At 36.1% G+C, this 20,832-nt stretch overlaps 1 protein-coding gene across 3 annotated transcripts in view; it reads left to right on the plus strand.

Annotated features, from left to right (window-relative positions):
• Positions 1–20,832, plus strand: part of TMEM117 (transmembrane protein 117) — a 464,361-nt gene that overhangs the window by 312,527 nt on the left and 131,002 nt on the right. For all 3 annotated transcript variants that reach the window (XM_012746795.2, XM_012746727.2, XM_012747174.2), the window contains one exon: positions 1,452–1,549. In XM_012746795.2, the coding sequence (XP_012602249.1) occupies positions 1,452–1,549 (98 nt within the window). The remainder of the gene's footprint in view (positions 1–1,451; positions 1,550–20,832) is intronic.

Below are 20,832 nucleotides of genomic sequence, written 5' to 3' on the forward strand. Positions count from 1 at the left end.
ACTGAGGGAGGAATCTTGCATTGTAAAAGATTAAATCTCACCCACTTCAAGGTCATTGTTGGAAGTTACACCTAAGTGCAACTTCTCTTGCTTTAAGGGCAAGAGAAAAATACATTTTAATGGGCAATGAAAACTGTTTCTTATTTAATGTTATAAACCACAGCCCATAGAAGTTTTCCTAATTTTGAGTCTATATAATTTATTTAGACTTGAACATTATTAATTAAAATCATAATTCATGGAATAGAGTTTTTTCCCTTTAAGAGAAGGTAAATTTTCTGGAAAAGGAAAAAAGTGTGTGTGTGTGTGTGTGTGTGTGTGTGTTTATGCGTGTATGTACACACCTACACAAATACATTTTTCTTTGTTTAGGAAGAGAAGGAAATTAATTCCCTACCTTTACCAGATTTTGTAAATGCCTTTGTTATTACCTGTCTATAAAGCTTTGGACATTAGCTGAAACCACTAAATGCGATATAGCTAATGAGCAATTTACTTTGTTAATGGGTCTTTAAAAACAAGCATTTATATCCTAATTAATTTTGCCATTTCTTCTTTGAACAAATATTTTGGTCTATTATGTAAAAGATTCATGGTCATGAGAAGGGATATTAAGGTAAATCTTCATCTTCAAGAATTTTAAAGCTTAGTTGAGAGAGAAAAGGTGCACACAGGTAAGTAAAATAGAAGGTGGAAAGTGACACATGACATGAGAAGGATGGACAAAGAGCCACAAGTTCTCTACAAGTTGGAAAGAAAAGTGAAGTTACTGCAATAGTAACATGACTTTATTTAGGCCTCCGAAGATGTGCATGTGGATAAAAAAGTAAGAACATTTTTGGAAGGAGGCATAGAATTGTAGGTGAGAGAAAGCTAGGTAATTGGAATAAATATGCCATAAAACTGGATATAAGTACTACACTATATATATAGTGGAAAGCAAAAAGGAAGAGAAAAAGAGAAGATAATATGTTAACTAATGATATAGCTAAACATCTAGACACATCAGGAAATATTTGGATTTTGGAATTTTTGATTGAGATAAACTTAAAAGAATGTGGTATTTTATTTGCTGTAAATGTTTATATATTTTATTTGCTGTGTATGTATTGTCCTAGCCAGGGCAATCTGACAAGAGAAGGAAATCATTTGCTAAAATCTTAATATTCAAAGGTACCTACTTATATAAGGTAATCTTAATTGATATTTTAAAAAGCAGTCTCAATATTTAACATGTTGAATGACTTTAAATGTGCTCATTCAGCATAAAGCCAAATAAACCATTAAAGTTTTTAATTGCATGAAATATATCCTAATTTTTGTCTCTGCATATATTATAATGTTAAAGTATGTACATATTATGTTCTCAATGTAATGTAAATTGTAGGTTTATATTAAACCTGAATTTAAGAGTTCTAAAAGTGTTAAGTAAATTTCTTTTATTGTTTCAGGTCACTGATATGATGCTTCAGGACAAGCCCTATCCTGATTGGGGAAAATCTGCAAGAGCCTTCTGGAAAAAAGGAAATGTTAGGATCATTTTATTCTGGTAGGGAATTGTTTCATATATTTATTTCTTCCTTGCCTCATTCACTAAAGGACTTGAGTTGGATGTAATTTTCCTTATATACATAGAATTCTATCTAGAGAGGCATTTTAATGGCTACTATGCTCCATTAAAACCATTATCCTAATTATTTTATGAATTAATTTATGCTTACATATTGTTGCATATTCACGCTTATAAAAGAGAAGTTTTGCTAATATAGTGATGCACTATATTAAGAATTGATCAGAGTTAAGTAGGTTTTTGCCTCAGCAAAAATAAGTTGTAATTTTCATCAGTAAAATCTGATGTATGAAACCGTCTCCTGTAAATACTTAATTGCCTAGTATATGGGCCATGGTATGATTTTGCTCTGAAGACGTGATAGAGAAAGAAGCCTCTTTAGAAATTATATCTGACTGGTTGGAGTTTCTTCTTTACATAGTTTCCTTTAGCTTTCCACTCAAGAATTGCAATTAAAAACAATCCACATCTTATAGAACTTTGTTTTTTGTGGAGTCATCATTATTTATGTGCATTTGAACAAGTTTAAGCAGAAAGATAGGAATCGAGAGACAGAAACAAGGGTGCTTTCACCTGGCTGTGGGCACTCTGCAAGCACAGTGACTCGTCCAGATATGTGAAAAGTTATGTACACCAACACTCAGAAATGTACAGTCATTCCCCCCTTATCTATGGTTTTGCATTTTGTTTTCCATGGTTTCACTTACCCTCGGGTCAACCAGAGTCCAAATATAGTAAATGGAAAATTCCAGAAATAAACAATATATAAGTTTTAAATTGTGCGCTGTTCTGAGTAGTGTGATGAAATCTTGTGCCCTCCTGGACAGGAACCTTGCCTTTGTCTGGCATAACCACGTTGTCTACACTATGTGCCTCTTAGTCACTTAGTAACTGTCTCAGTTATCAGATCAACTGTCAGGGTACCCCAGTGCTTATGTTCAAGTAACCCTTATTTTACTTAATAATGGCCCCAAAGTGCAACAGTAGTGATGCTGGCAACTCAGATATGCCAAAGAGAAGCTGTAGTGCTTCCTATAAGTGAAAAAGTGAAAGTTCTCAACTTGAACGAAAAAAAAAGTGTATTTTGATGTTGCTAAGATCTACAGTAAGAACAAATCTTCTTTCTGTGAAATGGAGAAGAAGGAAAAAGAAATTCATGCATAGTATATATAGGGTTTGGTACTATCCATGATATCAGGCATCCACCAGGGGTCTTGGAACATACCCCCACAGATAAGGGGGGAATACTGTAATTGATGGCACCTTGTGCTGGTAAATTCCACCGTATATACCTTCCTTTTGAAATTAAAAAAAAATCCTGTTTATTCTTAACTTTAATTCTGGTGGTTGATTTTTTTTAATGCAAAAACTACAAAAATCATAGTAACTAAGTATTTGGGGAAAATAACATTCTATGTTATCCTTCATGTTTTGGCACTGCCATTAAATGTTGCTAGAGATATGTGACATTTTGAACCCAAATTTTAGAATGTAAACAAAAGTGAAATTTTCAATAATGTTGTGAAAATGAATTTGATTTTTTAGATGTTTATTCACACCTTGACTCCATGAGTCAAGTGTGGCCTATTTTTATGGTGCTGTTTAGCCTCCACATTTCCTGTTTATAAGGTCCCCATATATTAATAGATTGTTTGAATAATATACAATTTAATAATTATAGCAAATATTTATTGAGGATATATTTTGCTCCAGGCTGACTTTACATTTTATATATTTCCTCATTTAATCATGACAACCCTATAAGGTAGGATCTATAAGATCAGGCATAGGTCTCTGACCTTAGAGCCCTAGGTTTTAATCATTACACTAGATTGCCTCTAGAAGAATAAAGGATACATCAATGTAAAAAATTCTAAACAATTGTCTTTAATTCTTCTTTAGGTAGTGGTATTAAATAAGAACATAAAATTCTGGGGAACCCCATGTTCTACAAAATTTTCTACAGGGGTTTTAAGAATTACAATTTGAAAGGAAATAGACTCTTGCATCAGAAGTATTTAGGGACCATCTCTCTTAAAACAATTTCTATTTACTATGTTTACACATATTTTGTATCGGCGTGTCTTCAAAGGAAGCCCATGGAGGACTGTTCCCTCCCAGTTACCAAGTTCACACATTTATTATAAGGTGGGCCATACAGTTAGTAATTTGAAGGCTCTGTGATTGTTATTGTTAGTTACTCTTAATCACGATTACTGCTTCAAAGGAGAGGAATTCATGCTAGATTTTTCCTGAAGCATATTAATACATTTTTCCTTGAAACATTATTTATTGCTCAGTTCTGTATATTACCACTCTCTTTTCTACAAATGGGTTTATTTCTAGCATATGTGATAACATAGCCCCAGTGGGTAATCTAAAGCATAGTTTAAATGTTATAAAAACAATAACTTAGACACTGACAAGTAGATAATATTCTGAAATGGAGACCAAACTAAAGCTCACACTTATAGTCATTATTTCTGTGAAATTATTAATAATTACATAAGACACTTAAGAGATGGTTTTTGACTGTTACATATTAAGAGTAGTTTTTCACACACAGAAGGCATAAAGTAACTGACAAAAAAATCTAAATGCTACTTTAAAAATATTTTTTTCTATTTTATCCATTTCTATTTAGCTAGATTATCTTGACAACGGTATTCATGGTTTTAAAAAAGAAAAGCCTGATACAAAAAGTTGAATATGGAAATTACGTGGGAAGCAAAGAAATCTTCCTTTTTGCTCATACTTTTCTTTTTTTCCCCACAAAAAAGGAATTTAGCAAGTATTAAAGACATTTTGTGATTTTTTGTATTATTTTTAGCCCTAGGAGATAAAATACAGAACTCTTTGGCAAGGTTTTGGATTAAATAAAAGACAGTATTTACATATTATGTGTCACCCGCCCAATAAGGGGTGTTTTCTTTTGATTTTGCTCTAGTTAAGGAAAGATTAGTGTGAAAAATGCATAGTGGAGAAGAACGTTTGTTCATAAGTCATAGTGTGATTATATGCCGCAGTTTGAACAGTACAACATGCAATTTTGTTCTCGTAAATGTACCTCTTATCTACTTGTATCTGCTTTAACTCACAAACGCCTGTCAGAAACTGTATTGTTTGCCAACTGTGTGGCTGAGCTCTTCCCTGACTCTTAGTGATAGGTGTCTCTATATTGAAGAAAATGGTTCCTATTTCTTTCCATAATTGAGCAAAGATGAGGCTGCTATAACACCTGGGTTTTCATATTGGGGAAAAGACAAAATTATGGCTGTATTTGAAAGTACTAAATGGGAAAGGGAGGAATATTCATAGATCTCTTCCAAATCCCTTTTCCCACCCTTTTTGATTATTACAAAGGATAAGGATATAAGAATCTAAATCCCATGTGAATGCTTTATGCTCTTCACAGGGGCTACCAACAACCATTTTCACGGATTTGTATCTGAACTAAAAGAACAGATACAGAAAAAACAAGTGCTATCATATTCATGTAATGTGATGTTTGTGTTAGCTTCTACCTCCCTGTTTTGTTTACTCCCTAGAGACATAATTTCTGTGCTTTTGGTGGGAAGCACTTTGGGATGATATTTCCCCCAAACTTAGCTTTTTTCCTTCCTTCCTTCCCCCGCCCAGTCTGAGCTTCAAGCATGTCCATCCCCCAGATGGTGCACATTGCACTCATTATGTGTGTATATACCCATCACCTCCTCTCCCCTCACCTGCCCAACGCCCCACAAATGTTATTTCTATATGTCCACTTAGGTGTTGATCAGTGAAACCAATTTGCTGGTGAGTACATATGGTGCTTATTTTTCCATTCTTGGGATAATTCACTTAGTAGTATGGGTTCCAGTTCTATCCAGGAAAATATAAGAGGTGCTATATCTTCTTTGTTGCATGCACAAAATTATTTAAAAAGTCATATAAAATTAACTTGGGCTATGTAAGGTATATTTGAAACATGAATGAATTTTATGTCTAAACTTGGGTCCCTTCCCCATAATATCTCATTATGTATATGGAAACGTTCCAAAATCTGAAATTCAAAGCACTTCTGGTTCCAAGCATTTTTGATAAGAAGTACTCGTCCGTCCTATAGTCATTTCTCAAGGAACTCCCAGTCAAGAAGCAGCAAAATACATATAAACCAGTGGTTATAAAAAGTGTGAAACATGCTCTCACTCGGGGAACTCTAGGAGTACAGATGTAGGAGATACTACCTAGGGTGGCACGAAGAAAGATTTCTAAGCAGAGTTTAGGAATGAATTATTTATGGTCTTTGTTAGCATCTCTTGCTCATAATTATCTTAATTCTTAACTGGGAAACAGATGTGGCTGCTGCTATTTTTCCTGCTTTGAATATCATAGTTGTTAAAGTCTAACAAAAGGAACTTAGTTATTTCACTTTGACCAGACAGGAATTTAATCAATACATGATTATTGTTTTAGTATACATTAAATCTGATATGGGATAATAATACGATACTAAAAATATAACAAAGTATTAAGAAGAAAACTAAGAATTAGGGGAAATGTCAGGCAGAAGAGTTTTGGTATGGGTATTAGTAACTAATATTCTGATGTCTTCTACAGTAGGGATCTCCAACCTATGGTGAGTTGTATAATTATTTCATTATATATTACAATGTAATGATAATAGAAATAAAGTGCACAATAAATGTTATACTCTTGAATCATCCTAAAACTATCCCCTCCCTCCCCAGTTTGTGGAAAAATTATCTTCCATGAAAGTAGTCCGTGGTGCCAAAAAGGTTGGGGACTGCTGCTCTACAGGGCAACCCAGTTACCATTATTAAGTAAAAGGGAATCATTATTTGTTTCATGACACATCGATCAAAACTAAAGGAGGTGCAGAGATGTAGGGAAGGGTTCACCCAAGACAAGTTAAGGCCTGTGACAGTCCCTATCAAGGAGCAGTTTCTCTCTGGGATCAGAGTGCTACTCTCACCCAGATCCAGCATGAATTCCTTTCAGTAGTGCTGGTTAAATAATGCCAGTTCTTATTTCCAGAATATCATTGTCCTACATTTCTCCTGCTGGCCAGAATTCCCTTTGTGAATGCCTTCTTTCTATAGAATAAAGGACAGTTGCATTAACTATATTGAAGATTAAAATGCACTGTTGCTTTTTTTTGCACTTAGGAAGTTTTCTAACAAACTAGAGATAGAATCTATAGGCAGGCATCACAGATCAGATGAAATCATCTGAGTTTGTTCTCAAAACGATTAAATAAAACCTGATTGCAATTGCTGGGCATATGAGTCACTCCCATTTCAGAACCCCACCATCTCTGTGTAAGCTGGACAACACTTTGCTATCGAGTCAGAGAAAAATGCAAATTTGCCTCATTTATTCTTTCACTCATATTTGTATCTGAAATAATGTGTTAGTCATTCTACTAGTAAGGCAGCAATGAACCATGAACTTACACCTTGATGAACAAAGACGCAAAAAATTCTTAAGAAATACTACAAACTAAATTCAATAGTACATTGAAAGAATCATACACCATGATCAAGTGAGATTTACCTCTGGGATGCAAGGATGGTTCAACATACACAAATCAATTAATGTGATTACACCACATTACAATAACAGAATGAAGGATTAAAACCATATGATTATTTCAATAGATGCAGAAGAAGCATTTGACAAAATTCAACACATTTTCATGATAAAAAACTCTCTACAAACTAGATATTGCAGGAATGTACCTCAATATGATAAAGGTCATATATGAAAAGCCCATGGCTAATGTCATACTCGATGGTAAAAAATAGAATGCTTTTCCTCTACACAAGGTGAGAATGCCCACTCTCCCTACTTCTATCCCACATAGTATTTATAATACTTGAAGTCCTAGCCAGAGCAATTAGGCAAGTCAAAGAGAAACAAATAACCAAAAATTCAGAATTGCTGTACCCAGATATAGAAAGACATTTAATCTATCACTCATGCCAGACATATTACCTATCAGTCATTACTTCTCTATTGAAATATCCCTATCATCCTATTCCAGAGCAACTGTCATTTATTGAGTGTTTCCTTTGTCCATGGTGCTGGGATTTTCATGGTCATTCTGGGCCATTGTTTCATTTAATTCACACTGCCACTCTGCAAGGTAATTATCATTATGGGCTGTATTTTAAAGAAAAGATCCCGCTGCTTAGGTTGCATAGCTAGTGAACAACAAAGCTGGGACTCAAGGGCAGGCTGGCTGATTTCAGAATCTTCACAATACTGCACTGAATGGCTTTACTTATTCTAAGATTTTAAGACATTTAGCATATTTAACAGTGATTAATCACACTTTTAACATATATATTTGCTATAACCCTTTCTTTCTCCTTGCAAATGGATTTGGGTTATATAAAGAAAAACAAAATGCAAGAACCTTGGAGTTTATCTAATGTCCTATTACCCTCATATTACTGACAAAAGAAATTTTAAAAATAGTAAGTGATTTGTCCAAGGTCACACACTATGGCAATTAATGTGCAGGGCTACTTATTTCTGATTTAATAGTCTTTTTTTACTGTATCACATTGCCTGTCTAGATACTTTTTTTTTATTTGTTTAAAAAAATCAAGAAAATTTAAATAAAAAGAATTTGCTGATGATTAAGTATTATATATTGAAGTAACTGCTCTTGTAAGTCAGTGGTACTAATCAGAACATCGTGTGTCGTGTAACTTGATGTAATTGTATATAATTTTCTCTCAATTGTGGGAATTAGACAAGAAAAGATGTACAATATATAGCTTAATATGCCAATAAAACATGATGTGTTAACAGAAGCTTCACTTAAGTTCACATACAAAAAGCGAATTACTGTTTTTCTTCTTTGGCATATCATCAGGGTTTTCGAGGACTTAATGTCTTTAAAGCACATTTACAAGATTGAAAATAAAGATTACAGTTGGAGTCCTAAATATTGGCAATAACAACCACAACAAATTTCAGCATTTTACTAGGAGACACTAGAAGTGAAAAGATATTAAACAATATAGCTAACCACAGAAGAGCTCTACTCCTTAGAAAATAATGAGTTCAATGTTCCTGGTGAAAGTATCTGCCAGGGAGATAATATCCCAGCATTGGTTTCAGGAATAGATACCATCAAAAGTTCTGTGCATTCTAAAATTCTATGATTCTGGGTAGATTCTTTCCTTGTCTGAGCTTACCTTTGTGTTTGGATAGGCATGAAGTGCTTATAGTAATGATTAATGCAACTGAAATTAACATCCCAAGGAAATGTTAAATTAGTTTTAGTATGCTTATTCCATGGAACACTATCCAGCCATTAGAAGATATACTTTGGAAGGATATTTAATGACATGGGAGGTGGAGGGAAAGAAACATGCTGATGTAGATACCTTTAAAAAACAGTGTTGTGACTGGGAAGTGTAAAAATTAAGACAAATGGAACTAGATGTACACAAGTGTATTCTAGTTGGTAGAGTTATTTCTCGTGGAGATATCAATTCTGAGCTTGCTTTATATGTATACTGGAATTGATCAATAAGTAAATGAACAGTGGATGGTGGAAGCCACATTTCCCACTGTCTGAGGTTACAAATAATCAACCCTTGGTTGTTGATAGCAGCTGTTGCCTACATCTGTATATACCGCAAGGCTGCAGCAGCCATACCTTTTGTGTTAGCTTTAGAATAAACTTCTAACTATGGACTGTATTTTTACTGATATTATTCCCATCTCTAAACAGTGATATCTCAAATATCAGATGTGCAAAAAAGTTAGAATATATTTGTACTCTGTAGCTGATTGTGTCTTCCTCATGAATGTACGCCTAGCTGCTGGGATGTGGGGTATTGATTACTAGTTAATGATACCTGTGAGGCTTTTGGTCTAAATGGTGTCTTTCAGAAGACTCAGTTTTACTTGGTTAAGTCTGTTTATTTTGAATAAATGTTTGGTTTTTCAGACTTCCCTCCTCCACCTCATTCTCTTGACTTTCTTGCCTTTACTTTATGATGATGGAGGGGAAAGTCTCTGTTTCTTTGCTGATCTCCACTGTTGGTTTAGCCTTATGTGTGTACAGTGATAGTTGTAGTGCAATTTCATGTCTAATCTTTGAAGTCCTAGCCTTATGTCTCTGGTCATGAATTCCATTCATCCCCCCCCCCCCACTTTAGGTCCCAATAGTCCCTTTGTCTTGATTCTAGGCCTCTGCTGTCCTCTGAGAACCTTTGCATCCACTTGGTGAATTCAGGCACTTCTGGGTCATCTGCAGGACTTTGTGGCCCTGGGAGAGGGAAAAGGAGGACATCTGGAGCTTGTTCGGCCAATTGTACTTACTCACATCATTCTTTTACAGGAAAGACCTGCCACCTCCCTTGGGCTATAGCGAGAGAAACCCTGATGCACTAGGGTGTCTTCATGTTTATCTGGTCATTTCTACATGGCACCACCCCCTCCTTAAAGTGGACCCTGGTGGTGTAGGGGAGTGAGATCTTTGCTGTCTGGACTCCTCTTCCTTTTTCTATCCCTCTTTTACTTCTAGTACTCTATGGCTGGAAGGGAAGATTTCCTCCACTTCCTTGGGTGGAAATTTCTCTTGTATTATGTCCATCCTGTGATCTCTCCATCTCTGTGGTTAGGTCAGCCAGGCCTCTTGATGATGAGTCCTGAGATACTAGAAACTAAGAATTACTAAGGATTAAATATGTTAGGTAAATATTTCCAAAAATGAATCCCAGTTTTCTCTCTGCCCTGGTTTTATAGGCAAGTAATACTATAATGCTACAAACTAGGCTATATAGGCTTTCTAGGAATATAAATCTTTCCAGAATTCTGCATTCTTGAAGTCACATGTTTGGTGGTTGTAGATCCAGGTGGTTGCACTATGAAGGGTGCACCTTGATAAAAATTGTCACTCCCATCACTCCTAAGAATAGGCTGCTCACTTTTAAATCCAAACCAATCTCTTCATAATAAACTGTGAGTTTTCCAAGTTTTAGTATTCTGTTTCCTACTACCTAGACTGAAGTTGCACCAAGATTAACAAACTCTGCAAACTACAGCTTGTGCAGGCTTTGTGAGGTCCTAGAGCAAACCAGTGCAAAAACAGAAATCCAGGTCAATGCTAAGCAAAAATACCAAAGCTGCCAAGAGCAGCTTCTGAAAAAGTATGATTGTTTGCCTCACTCTGCCAGCTGGGTTGGCCCTTCCAGAAGATGAGGACTTTCTGGGATGTGATCCATCATCTTGGCTGTCAATCCGCTGCTCTTCCATATTTTACTAACTCTGTGCTATGCTTTTATTGTAATTTCCTCCTTTTTGGTAAATATTCTTTCCCCATGCCCTCTTATAGTTTCCCTTCTTACATAAGGAAAAGACCTTTAACTTTCCTATTCCATCTTTACCTATCTGTGTCTTGATTCTCTTACACACATATACACATACACACAAACCCACACATACATACACTCACACAAGCATGCACACACAAACATATATTGGATTGATCATAATCCTTGGTTCATGACATTTTTATTATTAATAAAAGACCATCTTTTATTTTAGACTTAACAGATTTTTGTTGTCAATCTACCTAAGAACTCACAAAGCACAAATATTTTAAATTAGGCTCTTGTCTCATCTAGCTCAAATCTACATATTCATTGATAACCCTTCTCTACCCACTTCATCTATGCCAAGTCCAACACAAAGAGAAGCCAGAAATAGTAAGAATTTTATAACAAATTGTTTATCTAAAAGGAAATTATTGTGGGCAAAACATCCAGTGTTAGGAAGCCTAGGAAGCAGGATTTGAAAGTCTTTGGGAGCTTCATTTTTGTCTCTGAAACTCTACCACCACATTTGTGTGGTCCTCCAAACCCTTTGTCTGTAAAGCAAGTCTTGCCTCTGAATACTTTTTTTTTTTGGTAACTAAACTACCCCAGAAGCAATGAGGTTTGCTCTGATAAATTAAATGAGTGCAGCTATCATTGTAGGGTATATTGGGAATTAAAAAAAAAAAAATCACCATAGCTTTGTTCTCCCCTGGTCCACTTTGTTTCAGTCTTCCTCAGCTCTCCTTGCAACCTCCCTAATGCTGTGTCCTGAGATAACACCAGACTTCCCTGTAGCATCTGCCCTCCTCCCCTTCCATAAGGAATGGGAATGCTGAGCTCAGTGTCCCTAGATCTGCCTAACTTTTTCATACTTGCAGTCTTGGTAAGGTAGAATCACTGAAGGCTGCATTCTTAGTACTGTATTTTCATGTGTCTTCATGTAGAGTAGCAATTTGGGGTAGGGAAGGGAACAAAGACTGTATGTCAAAGGAAAATACTTTGTATATTTTATTCAGTTGAGAAAGAACACAACACCACTTTTAGGTTTCCCTTCACACTTCTAAAATATAGCTGGCTGGGATTCTCTTGTAATATACCATGAAGTAACATAGTACTTAATGAAATGAAATCTGAGTGTCACGAGAGGAAATGACAGGCCAAAAAACTGCCTTGAAACTACATTAAAATGTACTTGGCATACATTTGAATTACCCTGGTTGCATTGCAAAAATAGTGCTGTTATAGAGTTTCTGGAATTAAAAGAACAGAATGTTGCCAAGGTTGAAACTATCAAAGGCAATTTGGTATGTTTTTTTCTCTGTGAATAAATGAACTGATTTTTTTTCTTTCAACATAAGATGATATAACATGTATTTTGTATATAATCATACAATCTTCAACTGAATTCTAATTTTACATTACATTGTATGAAGATAATTCATTATTTTTTATTAAAGCAATTTTAGTATTAAATAGCTTTGTCGGTGACTTTACCACACTATAATTTTTTTAATGCAAAATATAGTAGTGCCAACTGCAGGTCTCTGAGGTTAATGAATTGGACACTTAGTACCATTGCTTCTTATAAATCTGTCCTAGCTGTAGAAGACTCCAGTTAAGCTACCCATGATTTTCTGCACCACAGAAATATTCTTTAACAAATTTGTACCCACAGTGAGTTAAAATTACTGGACTAGATTGGGGGAAGCAGGGAGAGTACTAATCTCTATTAAGGTTGAAGCTTTTAATATTAATAAATTATCACACTTAACTGGTAACAGCCCTATAAGGTAGCTGTTTTTATCACTATTGTATACAGGAAGAAACTCAGGTTTATCTAACTAATATCATGGAAACAACACCCCTTCACATGTTCCTTTAACCCTGCCCTGATGCATAGACTCTGCATTTATGTGGCACTCTAAATGTTTAATGAAAGAAATAGGAGGGAAACATCTTTCCCTTTTGGGGGAACCACCATGATTACCTAGAATCAGGTGGAATTACTACCACTGTTTATTTAGAAGTTTTCCTTATTGTACCTATTTCACATTCTCTTCAGTTCCTGTAGCCATCTTCTCCATGTAAGTGGGCATCAAGCTGAGAAGTAGTCTCTCTGGATGAGAATGGCATAACTGGGGCAGAGATTAAGGTTGCTGGAAATGCCCTTAAAATGGTAATAGCATGATGGTCTCTAAATAAGGTATAATATCAACCAGCAGACACTCTGGGTTCAGTATCATAGATTCTCCTCTATTCTGAAGTAGGGAGTATTTACCTCACTTATAATCCAATGAACTATAAACATATATATGTATATATAAGTAGATATATAATATATAATGTATATATATGTAATATATAATATACATGTTGTTATGGACTAAATGTGTTAACTGAAGAAAATGATGAGGTTAATAAATTTGGAAAGGGAAGCTTCATTTCCCATAAAGGGTTGCAGCCTGTGGGTGGTCATTCCAACAGGCTGGGAAGCAGAGCTCAGGCCAGAAGCCAAAACATGTGCTTTGAGGCAGGGACAATGGGGACGTGAATTTATACTGAACGGGATGGCCAAATATACATATTTAACAAGCTATAGGAGGAGTCATGAATATTTATGAAAGACGAAACATGCACATGCACAATTGAGCTTTCTGCCCTTTTATGGGGTCCGTGTTCAGAAAATGATGGCCCTCTTATGTCAAAGGTGAATCATGGATGGAAAAACCCTCTCTGTGCATGCTCTGTAGACTGGCTAAAACTACTCCATGGTGGTGATCTCTTACCAGGAAAAAATGCTGGTCTAGATCATGAGATTGATTTCTGTTTAGACCTTAGGGAAAATTCCTGATGGACATTAGCAAGGGAGGGGGTATAATGAGGCATGTCTGACCTTCCATCCTGTCATGGATGGAAATTCAGTTTTAAAGTTTCTCTGGGGTCCCTTTGGCCAAGAGGGAGAATCTCTTGTTCACTCAAAAAGGGGCTTAGGATTTTATTTTAGTTGACAAATGTGACCCCCCCACCCCCTGCCAAATTCATGTGTTGAAGTCCTAACACCAATACCTCAGAATGTGACTGTATTTGGAGATAGGGACTTTAAAGAGGTAATTACATTACCATGAGGTTATTGGGGTGGGCCCTAATCCAATACGACTGGTGTTCATAAAAGAGGAGATAATTAGGATAAGGACATGCCCAGAGTGTAGATCATGTAAAAACACAGGGAGAAAGAAGACAGGCATCTACAAGCCAAGGGGAGAGACCTCAGAAGAAACCAACTCTGCCAACACCTTGAACTGGGACTTCTAGCCTCTACAATTGAAAGAAAATAAATGTCTTTTGTTCAAGCCATCTAAGTCTGTGGCACTTTGTTATAACAGCCCTAGCAAACTGATGCACATATATAGTATAAATAAAATAAAAATCAGCCCAACTAATCCCAATCCCCAAGCAATTAATTTTTTAATAAAGAATCAGATGGTACAATAGAGCCTGGATGCCTTTGGCTCAGGGCATGGCTCAGGACTAGACGTGTTACACTCAATCTCCCACATATTCCGTATTTGCACAAGGTCACAGCAACAAGCTGGTTGGCAAAAACATGACCCTGGGGCACTTTATTATTTTCAGTCACGAACGAAAAGATTCAATCATGTTTAGTCTATTACACTTATAAAAGCAAGAAATGGATTATTAGATTTTAGAAATATTTGCAGGTTGAAATAAAATGGCTTTTGGGGTTGGCTAGAAATTTAGTTTACTCAAATAGCTCTTTCTGCCTAATCATGTGTTAAGGCAGAGCAGACTTTACTGAAAGCAAATCTCATACTTCTGTATTACCAATAATGCTATTTTACATTCTTTGCACTTCCATAGTGCTTTACAATATAGAAAGGACGTTTCTGAGCATTGTCTCCACTTCTGTGAAGCCTTCCCAGGCTCCACCAGCAGATTGAGCACCATTTGATTACAAGTCACTCAACTTTTCCTCTATTATAGCTTCCACTGCACTGCAATTGTTTACGAGGTGATCTCTCCTCAAAGGCAGCAACTAAGTCTACTTAGATTTCTGTTCCCAAGGCCTGGCATAGATTGTGCCACACCATAGGCATCTAGTAAATGTTTATGGAGCTTCTTATGCCTTCCCAGAAATACTGGTTGTTTTTCCAGTGGAAGAACCTGAGATCCAGAAAGTGTCACTGATAGGAAGTGTTAGGGAGAGACACAAAACCCAGAAGTTAGGGGTGGTATAGGGCAGGGAGGGAGTGAGACAGCAGAGTTGGCAGCAGTCAGGGGCTAGACCATCTTAGTTGTAGAGATCTTGTTCTAAGAGAGATATAACGCCATGGACGGTTTTAAATAGAAGCAGGATATGATTTCATTTACATTTTTAAAGATTGCTCTGGCTGCTGAGGGCAGGAAGGAAACCAATTAAAAGGATATTGTCGTCACCCCTGAGAAAGATCATGCACTTGTACTAGAGAGGAAACAAATAAGATGAAAAGAGGTTGATAGATTCTAAAAATATTTTGGAAAGAAAACTAACAGGATTTACAGTCATTTTGTACATGAGAGGCTTATTTATTAATTTGACAAATATTTCTTACCTGTTATGTATCAATCACTATTTTAAGCACTGAACATATATGGGAAAACCAGACAAGGTACCTGCTGTTGGAACCTGCAGCTTACATTCTGCTGGAGTTATACAGACCTATGTGAATGAGTGGAAATAAATAAAATATCAATCAGTGAATCCCTTAATGGCTTATGCCACAAAAAAGATAAAGCAGGAATGGTGATCCCAAGCAGCTACTTCAAATTGTGGCCCAGGGAAACTGCCGTGGACACCTAATCAGAGAACTGAAGGAAGGAAGGAACCAGCCATGTGAAGGTCTAGGACAAAGCAACCCATGTGGAGGAAAATGGTTAATGCAAAGGCCCTGGGGTGTGAACATGCTTGGCATGTTCTAGGAGTAGAAGAAGGCCAGTGTGTCTTGTGGGAAGTGAAAAAGCATGTGGTCATTTGAGATAAAGTCTGTCCAAGAAATAGTAAGGGGAAAGAGGTGTGGAGCCCGTGGGCCACCCTAAGGAGTGTAGCAGGAAGGCATTGTGAAATTTTAGGCAAGTTTATAAAATGGTTGTTCTGGCTGTAACGTGGAGAATAGATTCTAGGAAGGCAGTACTAAAACCAGTGATCTTGGCAAGACATGATGTTAGCTTGGGCCAAAGTGATGTCAGTGGAGATGGAGTGTATATAAATTCAGCATGTGTCTTTGAGGGAGAATAGACATGAGTAATAACAGAAAGAGACTGTTCAAAGATGACTTGAGACTTGTGGACTTGAGCACCTGGTGATGGTGTCATTAAGAGATACAAAGATTAGTGGAGGAGCAGGTAGGGAGAGGAGAATCAAGATTTCTTTTTGGACAGGTGCCTGTGAGGCACTCAAGTTATGATGTCAGATAGGCTGATTATCAGAGAAAGAAAGGGGGAAAATGTGTGAGCTTCAAGATTTCTGGTTCAAACGGTAAAATATTAAATGAAATTTAAAATGAAATGAAAAGTTGAGATGCCTATTAAACATCATATTAGAGATACTAATGAAGCACCCTAGCTTAATTAAGACCATTTCACCTGAGAGTCTCACCACTATGACCTCCCATTGGTTCAGATGTGATCACAGTTCCTAGTATGTAGCTACCAGAGAGGGGTGTGTGCTCTTCAAGTCCAGATGAATGTACCACGCTAGAGGAAAAGGCACACAGTGGCATCACATAGGGATTTTGGAGCAACTCACTTCTAGATTCTCTTTCCCTCATTTCTCACTTTTCTAGAAACCATCTCTTGACTTCCTCTAATCCCTGGGAGTCTTTCACTCACATTTCCTTTATAAAACTGGTGGAGACAATAGATACGCTTGTGTTTCCACCAGTTCCACTGTTTAAGATATCCTTTGGGAGCCATAATTAAGCTGTAATGTTTTAACAAGCATTAGTTTTAACTACATGGGAAGAAAATATATTGTAGATTGTATGTGTAGTCTTTAGGGAAAATGTTTCTCTTTATTCTGATACTTTTAATATAGAGCCACATTCAACACACAAATCAATGGAAATATTTATTTATAAAAATAACATAAACCAATGTAATTTCACATTTTCAAAAATCCTCCTTTGTTTAGTTTTGTGAAATACTTAACTCTGCAGTCGCATTCCTGATGTATATGCTAATGGGGTGCTTCCCCACACATCATCTAAAAGCACCCTATTATCTTCATTTCAGATTCAGATTCCCGTGTCCATCCTCTGTTATGGCCGAGCAAGGTGTTTTTTTGTTTTCGTTTTTGTTTTTTTTACTACTTCATTTAATCACCACATCAAATCTGTGAAGTAGCACTGTTTCCCCAGTTTTCCATGTGAGGAAGTAGGCTGAGAATGGTCCATGATTTGCTGGGTATCATGTAGTCAGTAAGTGGAGGGGCTGACCAATAGTTTCCATTCTCTGCTTTCGAATGATGATCAAGTTAGCTTGTTTTAAAAACCAATTATTCCCTCCCCCCACTACAATGTCTGTTCTTTTAATTTGCTGTTTATAGAAGTTACTGAGCCATATGCTATGATTTTATAGAAAGATTAACTTTTAGTTGCTAATAATTTTTATATTCCAAAAATATGAAATGTGAAGCAAATGATGGCTCACAATTCCTATCTCCATACTGGCTTTTACCTGAGCTCCAGGTATGTGAAATATTCATAAGACCAGCACCTCCGTTGTTTCACCCCTGTATTCGCAGTGCCTAGACGAGGAGACACTATCAAATGGATGAGAAACCTGTGTTGTCCACTGGATACCTCATCTTGAATGCCCTAGAGACTCCAAAAACGTAAAAAGTCCCAAAGGATTCTCATTATTTTCCCCTCATTTCTGCTCTTCTTTCTTCTCTCTCTGAAATGACACTGTCATCCATTTAGTTTCATTTTCTATTCATCATCTCTACATCCAATAACTCATTAAGTCCTATTTATTTTTTCCTTTTCGTTACTATGGAATCCATTATTTTCTATCCTCCCTGCCATTCCCCTAGTTCAGGTTATCACCCTCTTCTTCTAAAATACCTCAACAGCCACCTAACTTATCTTCCTGCCTGCATCCTTGCTTATTCTTACTTAATCCATTTTTCTCTAAAAGCCAAAATAAAATGTTTCAAGCATAAATCTTATCCTGGCAGTACCCTGTTTGCAGTCATTCAGTGGCTCCTTTTTGCTCTTGTAACTTCCTAACACTTTAATAGAATTTCAAAGCAGATAATATGACACTTCTTGGGTCTTTAGCTTCATCCCTTGTCACTTCCTACCCACAATTCCCTTTGACACTCTTTCCTCCGACCATAATGACTGTCTTTAATTTCTAGATGGCTGGGCATTATCATTTGCTTTAGGATCTTTGGATATCTTATCCCTTCTGCCTGAAGCATTTAAAACATGTTTTTTTTAAATTGTGAAATAAAGCACACATACAGAAAAAGACACACTGTACATAATGACTTAAACACAATGTACAGTATAATGAATAATTATAAAGTGAAATCCTGTATATCCTCTACTAAGTAAATAAAACCTCACCAACATTCCAGCGTTTCTTTTATATTATAACCGCCTTATTCCCTTTCCCCATCCCCCAAGTTAATCACTATCCAGATTTTGTGGTGATCATACCAGTGCTTTTCTTTACTGTTTCACCAATTGCACATGCATTCCCAAAGATTAGGGTTTAGTTCTTCCTCTTTTTGAAATTTTGTAACCATGCTCTAAGTTTTCCTTCTTTTACTTATGTTTGTAAGGTTTATGTATGTTTTAGTGTTTATCTCCAGTTGTTTCATTTTGATTATCGTATTTGTGTTACATTGTAGAGTGTAACATTTTAAAAATCCATTCTGCTCTCCATGGGCTGTTTCCCATTTTTAGCTATTAGAAACAATGCCTCTAGGATCATTCTTATATACATGTCTCTTGGATATATGTATGCACATAACTCCAGAATATGTATACTCAGGAATAAAGGAGAGAAATGGATGTGTATTTTCCCTTTCACTGGATTATCTCTACAGCTTTCTGAAATGACACCAGTTTATATCCCCAGCAGCAGTGTATGGAAGTTATCTTTGTTCCATTTCTTACTTCACTTAATGTTTACAGATTTTTTAATTTTAGCAAAGCTGATGATTGTTTAGTGACATCTCATTATGGCATTATTTTTTATTCCCCTGATTATTTTATTGACCATTGGACATCTTTGTTTGTGAAATGCCTTTTCAAATCTCTTGCCCATTTTTCTATTTATTTGTCTGTCATTCGTAATCCAAGAGGTCTTTATATATTCTGCTTGCTAATTTCCGGACAGTTGTATGTGTTGCCTAAGCTGTGCCTTGTCTTTTCACCCTTCTTATGGGTAAAAGCAGGAACTTTGATGCCAAACTTTGATGTCGGATTCCAATAATGGCTATATCTCATAATAACTGTTTGACCTTTGATAAGTCATTTAACTTCTCTGTGCCTCCTCTGTAGAAATGGGAATAATAATAGTTCTACCTCCTATGGTTGCTGATTAACACATATGAAACCCTAAAGAGTGCCTGGCACCTAGGAAATATATAAATAAGTGTTCCTATTATTTATTTTATCTTTTTCATTGTGATTTCTTAATTATAATGTAGTCCACTTTATCTTTTTAGTATCTTTAGTGTTTTGTTAGGAAAAAAAGTGCTGAAATTATCAAGATAGCCTTTGTATTTTTTTATTTCAAAATATTAAGGAGGTATAAAAGTTTGTATTATATAAACACCTTGTATAATGCTTAATCGGGGCTTTTAGCATGTCTATCACCCGAATAGTGTCCTTTGTACCCAATAGGTAGGTTGTTACCTGTCCCCTCCTCCTACCTTTCCCCCTCCCTGCTTCTTGATATTCAGTGACCTTTACATTTTCTTGTGCCTGTGTGGGCCCACCAATTAGGTCCCAATTATAAGAAAGTACATGTAGTGTTTGTTTTTCCATTCCTGAGATACTTCATTTAGGATAATGGTCTCCTGTTCCATCCAAGTTGTTGCAAAAGGCATTATTTCATTTCTACTTATGGCTGAGTAGCACTCCATAGTGTATATATGTGTGTATACACACACACACACACACACACACACACACACACTATATATATTCTTAATCCACTCATGAATTGATGGGAACTTAGACTGAGTCCACATCTATGTGATTGTGAATTATGTTGCAATAAGCATTTGAGTGTAGGTCTCTTTATGATAAAATGACTTCTTTTCCTTTAGGTATATTCCCAGTAGTGGGATTGCTGGGTTCAATGATAAGTCTACAATTATTTCTTTGAAGAATCTCTACTATTTTTCATAAAGGTTGTACTAATTTGCAGTCCTGCCAACAGCGTATAAGCATTCTTTTCTCTCTGCATCCACACCAGCATCTATTGTTTATTGACTTTTTTAGTAATAGCCATTGTGGCAGGGGTAAGGTGATATCTCATTGTGGTTTTAATTTGCATTTCCCTGATCATTATTAAGTTTTCATATGTTTGTTGCCCATTTGTCTATCTTCTTTTGAAAAACTTCTGTTCATGTCTTTTGCCTACTTTTAAAATGGGGCTATTTGTTTATTTCCTGTTGATTTGTTTGAGTTCTTTTTATATTCTGGATATTAGGCTTTTAACAGATGTACGTTTTGTGGCTATTTACTCCCATTCTGCAGGTTGTCTATTTACTCTGTTGATTATTGCCCTTGCTTTTTAATTTAATCAAGTTCCATCTATTTCTTTTGCTTGTTACTATACTTGCCTTTGGAGTCTTAGTCATAAATTCTTTGCCTAGGCCAAGGTTTAGAAGAGTTTTTC

Source organism: Microcebus murinus, chromosome 10 (assembly GCF_040939455.1).
Source record: "Microcebus murinus isolate Inina chromosome 10, M.murinus_Inina_mat1.0, whole genome shotgun sequence".
Taxonomy (NCBI): domain Eukaryota; kingdom Metazoa; phylum Chordata; class Mammalia; order Primates; family Cheirogaleidae; genus Microcebus; species Microcebus murinus.